A 14,287-nucleotide genomic window follows, 5' to 3' on the forward strand; every position below is an offset into this window, starting at 1 on the left:
AATCCTCTCAACATCACAGTCTTCAAAGCTTTCAGAGACAAGCATCGTTCCTGCAACAACTACAACTGCTTTGTCCACCACACACATTTGAAGAAAACAGAAAATGATAAACACAATATGCCCGAAACCCAGCATTGAAGTATTTTTTTATAATAAAAAAGCATACACTGTTACCTTGAGTACAGCCATGGAGTCGCACGTTAGTTAGTCCATCCCCAAGCACTGATCAGATTGAGATGGATTTGCCGCTGAGGAGATAATTTTAACTTTCACATGCTTACTCCTCCTCCTCCGTTCACTCTCACTCTCTCTCTACCTACCTCCCTCCCTCTCTACCTCACACGCGTTCACCTTTTTACCTGCTGTTTCATAATACTGTATGTATGGTTGTGCTGAAATTCTTTTTAAAAAAAAACCCTTGCTTTTTTACGTTTTTTTATTTTTTATTTTTTTTAGAATAATGTTCTGACGTTCATAGGACCCACTACACAAGCAGTGTGCTTCACTTTCCCACATGTACAATGTGTGAGCATTAATAAGTGTGAGTCAGCACAGATATGTATAGACAGATAGATCAATACATATAGAAAGATAGATCATTATTAATGTAGCACCACACAGTAGTAGCTGCTTAACTCACTCAACTACACCATAACAACATTGCTATGACAATGTAAAAAGTCTGAAATAACCAATTAAGGCTTGGTCATTACAATTTTGGTGACATAGGTTCTGCGCAAAGGGGTTAAGGAAAATGATCTTGGTCTGATGGGGACCATTCAGGGTAAAAGTTGTTTTGTTTTGATGTGAGCTGTTCAGGGGAATCAGGAACCTTCCAATGCCAGGCCAAGTGCGCCCACGCCCCACCCCAACTCACAAGTCAGATGTCTCACAGGCCATGAGATTAGGCCTGTCTACCCAACTGCCTCCTAAAGACTCTCTCTTTATATACCTGCTTAGCAGGGATGGGAAGAGAGAATGAGTGACGGCCTGGTAGAGAGAGAGAGAGAGAGAGAGAGAGAGAGAGAGAGAGAGAGAGAGAGAGAGAGAGAGAGAGAGAGAGAGAGAGAGAGAGAGAGAGAGAGAGAGAGAATAGCGGTGGTAATGGAAGAGGAGGGAGAAATGTGTATGTGTATAATGTGTGTATAATTTATACAAAAACAAATAAATATGACACAATAATAAGAAAAGATCCTCCACAGACATACCAAAGAGTGTGCATCTCTTCCTCACACATTTTATACACATAATTATACACACATTATACACCAATAGTGATTAGCAGTACCAATAATGTAGCAATAATGCCATACTGAGTAGTAGCAATAATGGCATACTGGTCAGCTCTATGTTCCCACAGCCTATTGGTCCCATGGCTTATTCCTGCTGCTCCATGTTCCCACATTTTAAAGAAATTATAGGCCCTACATTCTACTCCATGTTCCCACATTTCCGACTAAACTAAGAGAATGTGCCTTTATAACATAGGGTCTAAATTTGAATAAATTCTTACTTAGAAATGTGGGAACATGGAGCAGCAGGAATGTGCTGTGGGACCAATGGGCTATGGGAACAATGGGCAACATAGACACGCTCCCCATTTTGTTTTGTAGGCCTATGTTCCTTTAGCGACTTTGCTAAGAGATACATAGACAAACATGAGCAAACACATACATAACCCTCTTAGCAAACTGGTTTGTTAGGCTTATTTATTTGACACAGATTTCTGCTTTCGGAAGCCAGGATCTTCTCCTATGATTAGCATAGCACAATTAGCATGATTAGCATGTGTGTATGCCCATAACTCCCCACATACAGAGACACTGTTAACACGGATTTATCGCCAGAAAGACAGTTTTGGGCACCCATCCCAGCCATATCTTAGTGCCCTGTGTACCCATATGAATTGTTCTTATCTGCCCCTCCTTGAAGAAGGATTCCTGCTAATTTCAACCCAACAATGCACCATTTTTCCCAGCCCTTTCGGAGATCCTGGCCATTCTAATGGGACCAATTTAAAACATGTCTTAAAGTGATACTGTCCCATTTTTGGAAATAAGCTTATTTTACACTTCCCCTTGAGTTAAATAATAGGGTTTTACCGTTCTCCAGTACTTTCAACTGTTCTCTGGGTATGGCAGTGCAAATTTTTACCTCCAAGCTAGCAGTTAACATTGAGTCCTATGAGACCAGCTGGCGGCTAACTCAATTTTCCAAAAATGGGACAGTATCACTTTAAGTTGCTCATCCAAATCATTCAATATCAGCAGACACCACATCAGTGCCTTTTGGGATGATGTCAAGATGCTTTTGATGAAATGTGAACAAAGCCATGGTGACATTTTGCCTGGTTAACACCAGACCTAATCACAAGTGAGATTAGGTCTGGGGAGTTTACCTATTGTAAATTCTGTAGGGGGCAGAATACTTGGCTATTATGACACACTGCCCTGCTCTCTGATTGGGCAGAGAAACTGTTAAGGTCGGAATAACATTATGACATTATGCCATTATGACACAGGGCCCATGATCTTGGACGTTATGAGTCATCCTCGCCAGACTGTCTTTCAGATCGAAACGATTGTGTAGAACTAAAGGCAGTATGGGAGTTCCCAGGCTAGGTGACATTGGCTGTCCGGACAAAATGATTATGTCAGCAGTATCCTAACTTGATGTTTAGCCGGGCCACCCACAACGGAGGCTATAAATAGCTGCTCAAGTTGCGTGACTAGTAAGTGAAAACAGTAAAGCAGCAAGTCGAGGTACTGTAGTTATCCGATTCAGACTCAGACAGTGTGAGCTGAGGCATCCCAGGGGGCCCTGAGGTAGTTTTTACCTTAATAAAGGTCAAGCCTCGACTAGACCTGCAGCCAAGGTCAAAGCTCAGAGAGAAAGTGTTTGATTGACACATGCACGGGGGTTTCTTGGGGACAGAAACAAAAGCCTCTTCCTCTCTCCCCTCCCCCAGCTGGGTCTTAGGTGTTGTCATAAGTATGTTTCATAATACAGCTAGCAGTCAGCTTCGGCTATCCTATTCAGGGTAAGTAGGTCCCATGCTTTCACTTGCGCCCTTACTTGGCTTGTGACTGGCTTTGACCAGAGATAAAATTGGGCCAGGGCGCTTAAGAGCACATCTTCCTCTGCTTTACTAGTTATAGTTTTCATAGAAAGACATGATGACATAACCACTCCATCTTTTTAGCTAATAGTTATGACATGCTTGTTGTGATAAGACAATAATGTACTGACTCCTGTTATGAACAATTACATAGGGGAGGGGGTCATGCAGTAGGTTATAGTATGTAAAATATTTGGTAACATTTTACTTGGCGCCAACACTGTCAAAATAGTGTCATGACACAGTCATGGACAAGTCATAAATATTATATCAATGTCATGATCTTTTTCTGGTCATGAAAAATTGACAGTGTGTTTGTACTTGGTCTTTGCCATAACCGAATGACAACAGTCATAAAATGCTTATGACATTGACACAATGTTTGTCATGTCATAGGCCTACCGTATGTATGGTGCCGGTGTAAAGTAAAGTGTTCATTTCTTTTCATTTTTCTTAAAATTTGTATTAAAAGAAAGGCAGGAAGTGCAGGACAAAATACAATCCATTTTACATTCTTAACTTTGTTTAGTATGGGTCACTTCAATTAATTGACAACAATGAGTGCAGGGCAGATCACCCAGTCAGTGGGTGCAGGCCAGATCACTCTACAGATCTGACGATGCGTAATTTGACTTACGTGGCATAGCTCAGTGGCATTAGTTAAACTAGCAGTAAAGTTAGCTGACTAATTATGTGTCTGTGAAGGTCATCATAACCAAAGTGTACATACGGTAACTGGACTTCTTTTTGAGCTGTAGCCATTCATCCTCTTCCCCAAACACTGTCTCCATGGACTGATCATGGGGTTTGCTGAGGCTGCACTGGGGCAATGCACAGAGGTGGCAAAAGTAAAAGTAGAGTAAAAGTAAAAGGAAAAGTGCTGTAGTTTCCTTCCAACACTGCTACGGACTACACGTAGTGTGTGTACTTCAATGTGATTCACTAGTCCAAATGGGATAAAGTGCAGAGAAAGAATTTCCCCTAGGGGACCAAAAATTGGCTCCAATTGGCAGATGACTTCACTGAGTAACTGGCCTTCCCTTACTGCAGACTACAATGCTAGACTAACAATGTTACGATCATCTGATTCTTAGAAGGTTTGGTCAAATTTGAAGTTGGACTGAACATTTCTAATGTTTTTTTTCCTAGTAATTACCACCTAGTCTTTCAACAGCAGTGGAAGAATAAAACGTCCGTAATTTGGGTACCTCAACATCAGTCACAGTGAATTCACCCCTCCACCCACCTGCAATGTAGGTCTCTCAAGGATTTAACTTGTTTCCCTTTAGCTCCTGAACAGCTAGCTCATTACTGACCCTTATCACATGCCAAAAGGCCAACATGAGTCAGTGCTCCTGCAATCGTCCAGAGATGTAACGTTTATAATAGGAGAGGTTCTATATGGTACGACGAGAGAGAATGCTGGCGACTTTTCCCGGGTGGTACTGCACTCATAGGGCGGTCAGAATGTATGGAATTAATGCATTTTTACAAATACAAAATACAAATACAAAGCCATTTATTGTCATTGTACAACGTAGAATGAGATTTTAAGCCTCCCTACGAGCAGGCACGTGCAGAGCATAGTTGCCCACGGTGCCCGAGCAACGGCCCTTTTGCCCACATTGGCTGATATTGCCCTTCCAAGGGAGGGGAAAATTATATGGCAATTATAATTTCATATTTCAATATCATTTGATTTCTTTATAATTCATACTTTTGATTGAAGTTTTGTACAATAAAGACTTAAGTCAGTCATACAAATTCATCAGACCCGTCGAGAATGGGCACGAGCGATGTGAGGTAGGTAGGCTACGCAACAACTCCGGTGGGGAGGGAGAAGGCACGCGACAGGCTCTTGAGCGCCTATAAGACACACAAAATATTTTGAAGATGCCTGGGTGTCGGCTAGAGCCCTAAACACAGTCTACATATTAGGGTACAAAATATGCTCACAATCAACCTCTCTAATACAATGTTGAGTTTAGAACTTTTAGTTATCATACATCTGACAGCCAGCCAGCGCCACGTAGCAAAAAAAACCCGACAGCCAGCTGTAGATAGGCCTATGCCTCGGAAAAATAGGCTAAGATTTCATGTTTCAACTGATTTGCTTTGCAATTCGTATTTTTGATTGAAGCTTCCTAAATTAAGTTTTCAAATTCAGATTCACCTGCACCTCGAGAGATAGGCAAAGGGAGGGGCAGCATATGCGCGATGCGGGGGGCACGCGCAGCTCTACATGGGAGGGAGGGGGAACAAGCATGCGCGAGTCGACCAGGGCAGAGACGCAAAATATGTCGAAGATGTCGTGGGAGTAGAGCGACTGCCCTGACGGCCTGAGGTGAGCTGGAAACACAGCAGACTACACAGTATTAAACTACATGATCACAATTAATGTCTCTTAAAGCCGATCTCGAGTTTAGGACGTTTGATCCTAAATAATCTGACAGCCGGGGTGTGCCACGTTCAGATATTGGGGGAATACGACAGCCAGCTAGCTTGCTTGCAGTCAACGTTTTACATGGCTCAGGTTGTTTTGTGGAAGGCTAACCCAACTAAGAAACATGCAGATGACATGTCGTTTTTATCAAGCAAGAGAGAACTTAAGGGGGTAGTCTAGCTAAAGGAAGCACATCTCTGCAGAGTTGGCTGCGAAAAAAAATGAACAGGTGCAGGTGAGGCAGAGAATCTTTTTCAGGATTGTAGAGGTTTGATCTTGGTGAGACCGCTAGGAAAGTGCGTTTTCTTACGCTGATATAGCCTATTCTCCGACCCAAAGATAGGCTACTGTTTCCACTGTCAATGTCCATGTAATTGAAATAAATCCACTCCACGTGATAGGCCTAACTGACGTTTACTGTTCTTCTCAAGACATAGGCCTACAAAATGTGCATGAACTAACTAAAATATATGTAATGAAAATAAAAGGTTATAAAGTCTGCGAGAAGCTCGGAGCTTCAGAGCAACATATGAGAACTGGTGCTCCCACGCCACGGTTCTTTGCGATCTGAAATGAAAGCCGGCTCGTCCATTCTTAAAGCGACAGTACACATTTTTAATGGCTACAAAAGACCCAACAAATGACCTAAACCTGTGAATTCTTATTGTTTTAGCTTTCCTATATAATATTCATCATTTTAATCATGGAATATGCCTATTAATTAAATTTCAAATTCAAATTAAATTATCTTTTTGACAATTTTTAACTATTTCTATTTATTATAACTTAAAGTCTACTTTGGCTGCTACAAGGATTATAAAGATGACAGTGGGTTAATTGATTAAGCATCCTCATATTTAGCCTATTAATTTACTCATCATTTCATTTCATTTAAGATGAGGATGACTCAGAGCCACAGACCTCTGCACATAGGGTAGGCATAAGACTGATAATCTCTGTGACTGATACAGGTTTAAAAACTATCAAGGCTTTTTCTCATAATTTCATTTAATTTAGGGGCAGCCACATACCACACATGAGGAAATGTGGATCAGGAGACATTTAGGGCAGGTGCGGCTGATCATCTCTGATATGATTAATAGGTAGGCCTACATGTTTAAAAACTAGCATGTTATATCATATGGTACGCATATTCAGGATACTATACAATAAAACATATTAATAATTATGACAATAATATACTACTTCTACTACTACTACTAAAAATAATAATACCCATGGTGCAGTTTCCTAAAAATTCTGAAGGCCGCTCATTGTTGATGGTTTTTTTTTTTTTGGGCGGGGGGGGGGGGTTGCCCTTTCTTCAGGTTAGAGCAACTGCCCTTTGAAATTCCTGTGCACGTCCCTCCCTACGAGGCACACAGTCCTTGATAAATGAACACATTCCTGCAAGTGTGCGCTCAGTGTTGTGACAGCTTTGGGGAATAAGCTAACCTTTCTGTTGGTTCTGGCTGCTATTGACCTGGGGTGAATTTCTCAAAACCAAAGTTGCTAACTACATTAGCTACTTTGTTGTTTTAAATGCATTTTCCGATTGGCAACTACCGAAGTTGCTAACAGGCTAACAACTTCTCTTTTGAGAAACTCACCCCTGTAGTGCCTGCCAGAGGGCAACAACAACAGTGTGAGGAGATGGAAGCCAGGGTGCGAGGGGTCTTTAATGATAGGCTACTCCTGGTTCTGCTTTGGCAACGGGAGTCCTTATTTAATGCCAAGAGGTTCACATAATGCCTGACTGTCCTTATTTAATGCCAAGAGGTTCACATAAGGCACAGCTTGTGCTGTGGTCCAGCGACATAGGCTTTGACCTCTTCTCCTTTACGTTTGAGGTTACGTATGTTTACATTAGTGTTATGTTTATGTTGACAGTGTTGTTAAATCTGCAGTAGGGAATCTGGGCAGCTAAAAGGTAATCCTGTGTATGGTCTTGACAATGACTTTCAGTTGAAGGAGAGGATTGTGCACATCCCAGGAAAAGGTACAGGACAAAGGCTGACTGTAGTTTTTGAAGTGAGAAATCTGCGCACACTTAAAATCCTTTTTGTTGCCTTTCCTTATTTCATGGCTGGATTACGTTTCGACTTCAACAATCACAAAAAGGATTTAAAGTGTGGGGACTTCTCCTTTGACAATGACTTTGGCTTTCTTTTTGACTTGGGACAGATGCCTGTAAAAGACTGTCATGAAGCAATTCAAACACAAAAGCACAAAAGGCTCATGTGAGTCATATAGCTCTTGCAGTGGTTCAGAGATACAGTACATAGGCCTCCACCACCTCCTGTCTGCTCACTGTGTATAATGCCAATTAGCATACAGTAGCTACAGTGCATATTCCAATCAGTGGTGTAGTCTACTTTTTTGTGGTAGGTATACTGTATACTTGAGCATTTTTTTGAAGTGGGTATACTGAAATCCCTGAAATTTTGAAGTGGGTATATTCCGTATACCAGCGGTCTTTGTATGACCAGTGCATGTAAAGAAATTGACAATAAACTTGACTTGACTTGTCTACGTAGACTACATCACTGATTCCAATGGGGGGACTGCCAGGGCTTGAGACCAAAAAAACGGCTGGGCAGAGACCAAAAAAATGGTCTGGGCATTGGCAGAGATGAGCCCCTCACACAGTCCCCCTATTTTTCTATGATATTATAATTGCCCCAGTGACAGTCCATTGTCTTACTGTATATAAAAGATGGACCAATGGCATGCCCTATCCAAATGATGGGCCTGTCTCTAAAGGGAAAAAAACAACAGCATCAGGCCCTGAGGACTGTCTGCCCACCAACAAAATGCCCTGTATGCCATATTACCAATCCAGCCCTGAGGACTGCCTATTTTTCCGAAGCTCCTTTGTTTTGCTCTTCCAGTAGGCCAAGAATTTCTCTTACATTTCTTTGGAGGTAGCCTATTTAATGGTTCCCTGATGAAATGGCGTATTTGGGTTTTCCACCAGCCACTTTCATTCATTCATTAGGTGCATTTTGCAAAAATATATTAAAACCTCATTGCTAACAATTATGCATGATTTACTTATTGTTGTTCACGTAAAATGTGTTAGCTGGAAAGGATTCTGTTTAAATGTAGCCTTGGTGTCTGCTTCAGGCTAAAAACATATCCTAGAATAACAGTAATTTTGCTCTTCAAAGAGAAAATATTTGAGAACAATGGTGCTTAGGAAAAAATGCATGCCACCACTAGAATACTACTAGTGAACCTTGACACTTCCGGGAGATAAGCTATTTTTCAAAAGCTTAGGATTTCCCTGACATGACTGTGCACTTTCCTCACACTTCTTTGAAATTGAATCCAAATCTGAGACTAGAAGCATGACCACAGTTACGTTAAAGCAGGGTTTCCCAAACTGTGGTGCGTGCACCCCTGGGGGTGCGTGACCTGCCATAAGGGGGTGCGCGAGCTGAATAGAGCAATGGCGGATATGTGAGTTTTTAACCAGCATTAAAGAACATTAAGTAGTTTTTAATTGTATGGTGCATGCATTGTATGCTGGAAGGGTCCATCTGAAGTAGACTCCAAGACTATTGGAAAAGAGGTTTCTCCAACATGACTGTGCACAATGCGCAGTGAATGAGCAGTGAATCTATACTTGCGTGGCCATCAGCACACCAAAATTTCGCTTAGGGGGTGCGCAAACCACGTTGAAATGTACAAGGGGGTGCGCAGGGATAAAAGGTTATGTTTATGTTTATAGTGATGTCCTAGAGTGCTAGGTAGCCGAGGATAATCTTCTGTGTAAAGAAACCACTGTGAACGAGGTATTCAGTGTGCAGATATTTATTTTCTAATAGGCTATATTTAGGCCTACCTTTATCTAGTATTCATGATAGGCTACTTCAGGGGCGTCGCCAGACCTATTTTACAGGGGCATGTGCCTCTGTATTGTTGTGCTGTGCCACGGTATGAGTTTCACACAAAAAAAACAACCTTGCTACCTTGAAATTCAGCTCAAGGTCAGCATACAGAGTAACCTACAGAATGTGCACAAAATAGCGCACATGCACAACTGCAATAATTTAATTCATTTACACGCTTTTTAAAATAAATAATGGCAAAACATTATCTCTCTGTGCCTACTGTGCCCCTGTGTAACATTAGGTCAACTGAAGCCCTTGGGCCACTTATTTTTGAATGTGCACACACATTTCACCCTTTTTTTATTATGTCACCACATGCTCCCAATCACACGTGAAAGAAAACTGTTAATCAACTGACTGTGCCCTTGAGATTGTACATGCAGCAATTCAGTGGTCCAATGAAGTGTAAGGTAACGATTGTCACTCCCATCTGTACCAATCAAACCCTTGTGGAATTAACCTCTCGCCCATGTCATACATTAGACTACTGTAGTAATTAACTGATCATTTGTCTGTACTATTTTTCATCTTATGAAGGGGAGGGCATCTCAGCTCAGTAATTATGAACAGTCATGGGTGAGCGGTTAGGGCGTCAGACTTTCATCCCAGAGGTTGCCGGTTCGACTCCCGACCCGCCAGGAGTAATCAACCAGTGCTCTCCCCCATCCTCCTCCATGACTGAGGTACCCTGAGCATGGTACCATCCCACCGCACTGCTCCCCATGGGGCGCCACTGAGGGCTGCCCCCTTGCACGGGTGAGGCATAAATGCAATTTCGTTGTGTGCAGTGTGCAGTGTTCACTTGTGTGCTGTGGAGTGCTGTGTCACAATGACAATGGGAGTTGGGGTTTCCAAATGGGCTTTCACTTTCACTTCACTTCATAATATCCAGTTGGAGACAAATGTTGCATTAACACATTGACTAAACTAGAAGCACCCAGATAGTGCAAACCTTCACAAGGCCATGGGGTTACACCTCTGTTTTATTTCAAGTCTTTCTGCCTTGTTTCTGTGAGAAGTTAGAAACTGGAATGTCAAAATTTACACTATCCCGCAATGGTGAAGAATCTTTTAAAAAAAAATCCTGGATCCAGATCGTGATCCGGACCACCACCAAAATGTAATCACTTGTTCCTTTTGTCATTTTCAACAACTCCTAGGCGGAGGTAAAAAAAAACATGTACAGACAAAAACACACACACGCGCGGGCCGGGCACACACACACACACACACGCGGGCACACACACACACACACACACACACACGTCATTGGTCTAAGATTGCAGCGCAGGCTCAGACAAGCTCAATGTGATTGGACAGTAGCAAGCCTTCAGGAGTAACACACACTCTCACTCTCGCTCCCTCTCTCTCTCTCTCTCTCTCTCTCTCTCTCTCTCTCTCTCTCTCTCTCTCTCTCTCTCTCTCTCTCTTTCTCTCTGGCCTACTGGGATGGAAGTGGCCAGGGGATATCATATCAAACCACTAACCCCCCGCCCCCCGACACAAAAGATACACACCCCCAGGCATACAGTAAATTCTCTCTCTCTCTCTCTCTCTCTCTCTCTCTCTCTCTCACACACACACACACACACACACACACACACACACACACACACACACACACACACACACACACACACACACACACACACACACGTGCCTCAATCCCTCTTCCCTTACTGTATCTCTCCACCCTGTGTACCCGCCGGTCTTCCCCTGCTCTAATACTACAGAGAGTGTTAGTGTAAATAGGCCTTGATGAGGGATGATGGGAGAGGAGAGGAGAGGAGAGGGGGGGGAACTGCTGCATCCAGAGATAATGCCTACGGCCAGCTGTACCATCCAGGAATAATGGACACTATTACTACAGCGCAGGCTCCGTCTGTGGACTACTTTCACTTCACTGTTTCATGTGTGAAATACATGTTTTATATGTTTTTTTTCTCTGAGAAGGCAAACATTTGAATGTAATGTTTTTGTGATCAAAATCACTTTTATCAGTTTATAATAATAATAAACCATTTTAAAGGATTATTAGCATTTAGTAAATAATGGACTAATGGGCAGTCATGGGTGAGCGGTTAGGGCGTCAGACTTGCATCCCAGAGGTTGCCGGTTCGACTCCCGACCCGCCAGGTTGGTGGGGGGAGTAATCAACCAGTGCTCTGCCCCATCCTCCTCCATGACTGAAGTACCCTGAGCATGGTACCGTCCCACCGCACTGCTCCCCTGAGGGCTGCCCCCTTGCACGGGTAAGGCATAAATGCAATTTCGTTGTGTGCAGTGTGCAGTGTTCACTTGTGTGCTGTAGAGTGCTGTGCCACAATGACAAATGGGAGTTGGAGTTTCCCAATGGGCTTTCACTTTCACTTTTCACTTAATGACAAACCAAGCATTTATACATGTAAATGTAAATGTAAATAACTCAAAAAGTTATGAATTTGATGACATTTTGGGGAGTTGTTGGAAATGACAAAAGGAACAAGTGATACAATTTTGGTGGTGATTCAGATCACAATCCGGATCCAGGATTTAAAAAAAAAAAAAAAAGATTCTTAACCATTCCGGGATATGGGTGAATTTTGACATTCCAGTTGGCTGCCATTTCAATTAAAATCACTTACGTATTGAGCTGAGACAGGCTAGTATTTCTGATATGGACTTTTGTGATGGCAGAGAGAGACAGGAAGTGGTCTGGACAGAGAAAGATCTGGAAGGGCTGGGACCACCTGACTCCGGACCAGATTCGAACCTGGGACCTGCAGCTGGCGGCATGGCACAATTAGTGCAGTGCGTCACTGGAAGGACCCCCTTCCAAGACAGCCTCTTTCATGTGAAAGCTCAGACAGTGCTGTTCCCAGAAGCTGTGTCATGTACTTTAGTATGGTGTGGTGTGGTGCGGTCAAAGTATTTATCGGTGTCCCCCCATTAACCCGACTTACGGTAACCCTGATCAATCATTGCACATCAACACAGCACAGTCGCTGTCATGCCCTTGCTCCGCTAGATCCGAGGAAGTGCGCACACCCACTCACACATACAGTCATCAACACACACACACACACACACACACTAAAACACACACGCACGCACGCACGCGCACACACACACACACACACACACACACACACACACACTAAAACACGCACGCACGCACACACACACACACACTCACACTCACACTCACTCACGCACACACACAAATTCACAGGAAACGTAGAAGACACCAGCCTGCGGGTGATGTTTGGCATATGACTGGATGTGGTGGGGGGTTGGGGATGAAGCAGTGTCTGATGGGCTATCTTATACAGGGGAGTCAAGACTGGGTCACCGCCACCACTGCCGATGCTGTGCTGTTGCCACGGTTACATAATAATCCACTTAGCCCTGAGCTGGCTCGTTAACACCTCCCCTTTGACCGAGAATGTGACTGGCTGAGGTCAGGATTTGCCTGCCTGTCAACTCACCGGCACGGCCCGCCTGCCTGCACCACTGCCTGGCTGCACCACCGCCTGGTTGCTAGTGGTGTGGATTGGCACTGCCCTCACGATCCGATTCGATCACAATTCGGGAGGTAGCAATCGATTCGATTCTATGCGATTCGATCCGATCCGATTCAATTCTACAATGCATTGCAATGCATCACATTCTACTGAAAGCAAAGCAAATGTTTCATCAGTCATGATGAGGCAATACAAGTAGTCAGATACTGAGCAACTGACCAGCTGCACACCTGGGGACTCTGCCTGGCTGCCCACCTGGGGACTCTGCCTGGCTGCCCACCTGACTTTGGCTGTTAAAATTCTGAGGGTTGCTGCCATGATGAGAGCTTTTGCCATTCCAACAGCTCCACTGCTTGTGCCACTCAGGAAATGTGAAAGCATTGCAATACTACCCAGTAAAAATGCAGTCTTAATTCAACACATACAGTATGCCTCTTTTCCACTGCCGTTTTTCTGGTAGGCCTACGGCTTGACAAAGCGCAAATCAGCTGCTAGTTCTTGCTTTTCGAATTGGCACGACAATGCTCAATCGTAAAGCAAAAAGTGGCGGCCGAGTCGCGCTGTCTCGAGCTATTAGGCCTACCAGTAAACCAGCCGTGGAAAAGAGCCATTATAGAGCACGCTGGGACCAAATACACTCTAGGACAGGGCTATTCAAATGGCGGCCCTTGGATGGCAAAGTTCTGGCCCCCCACAAGCACCTTGAAATATCGTTTTTCGGACTTTAGAGATAAAAGTACGGATTCCGTATTGAGCTGAAACGGGACACGGGACAGTAAAATGCAGGAAATTACAACTAAGAAATGCAAAACTTTCTGGGGGAGGACCCCCAGACCCCCACCTCAATGAAGCGTCCCATATTTTTTTCACTGACAATCGGCAACCATAATACATACGTATAGTTCGGCCCCTTTACTGGGAGGAATTTCAAAAACTGGCCCTCATTGACATTTAATTGAATACCCCTGCTCTAGGAGATGTTAAAGGGACTCTGCATTTTTTACTGTGTAGGTAAACGGCTACGGTTGCCCTACAGATTGGTGCTGCGATCTGTCATTTCCAGGACCTAATGTCATGGCCGACTGACTCATAAATTAGTCCGTTTAGGAGATTTGGTTCTTCACGTGAACTGAATAAAACTTTTATTGAAAGGAACCGTGATGAAGGTTTATCCAGGTCACACACAGCTAGCACTTACGCTCCCAGTGTAACTGGAATAGGAGACAGCACTGGTATTGGCACTGCCACTGTCTGGCACCATTCTGGCCAGCATAGAAATACCTGTACCAAGCCAGGGACAGACTACTGCAGGGCCTACTGGGCCCAG

The 14,287-nt window shown here is 43.6% G+C and overlaps 1 protein-coding gene across 1 annotated transcript in view; it reads right to left on the bottom strand.

The window, feature by feature from the left end:
- si:dkey-14o18.2 (neuronal pentraxin-1) overlaps positions 1-13,278 on the bottom strand; it is a 30,195-nt gene extending 16,917 nt beyond the window's left edge. Inside the window, exon 1 of the mRNA XM_063185049.1 lies at positions 13,191-13,278. Within this exon, the coding sequence (XP_063041119.1) occupies positions 13,191-13,278 (88 nt within the window). The remainder of the gene's footprint in view (positions 1-13,190) is intronic.
- Positions 13,279-14,287: the final 1,009 nt, after the last annotated feature.

Source organism: Engraulis encrasicolus, chromosome 20, assembly GCF_034702125.1.
Source record: "Engraulis encrasicolus isolate BLACKSEA-1 chromosome 20, IST_EnEncr_1.0, whole genome shotgun sequence".
Taxonomy (NCBI): Eukaryota; Metazoa; Chordata; class Actinopteri; order Clupeiformes; family Engraulidae; genus Engraulis; species Engraulis encrasicolus.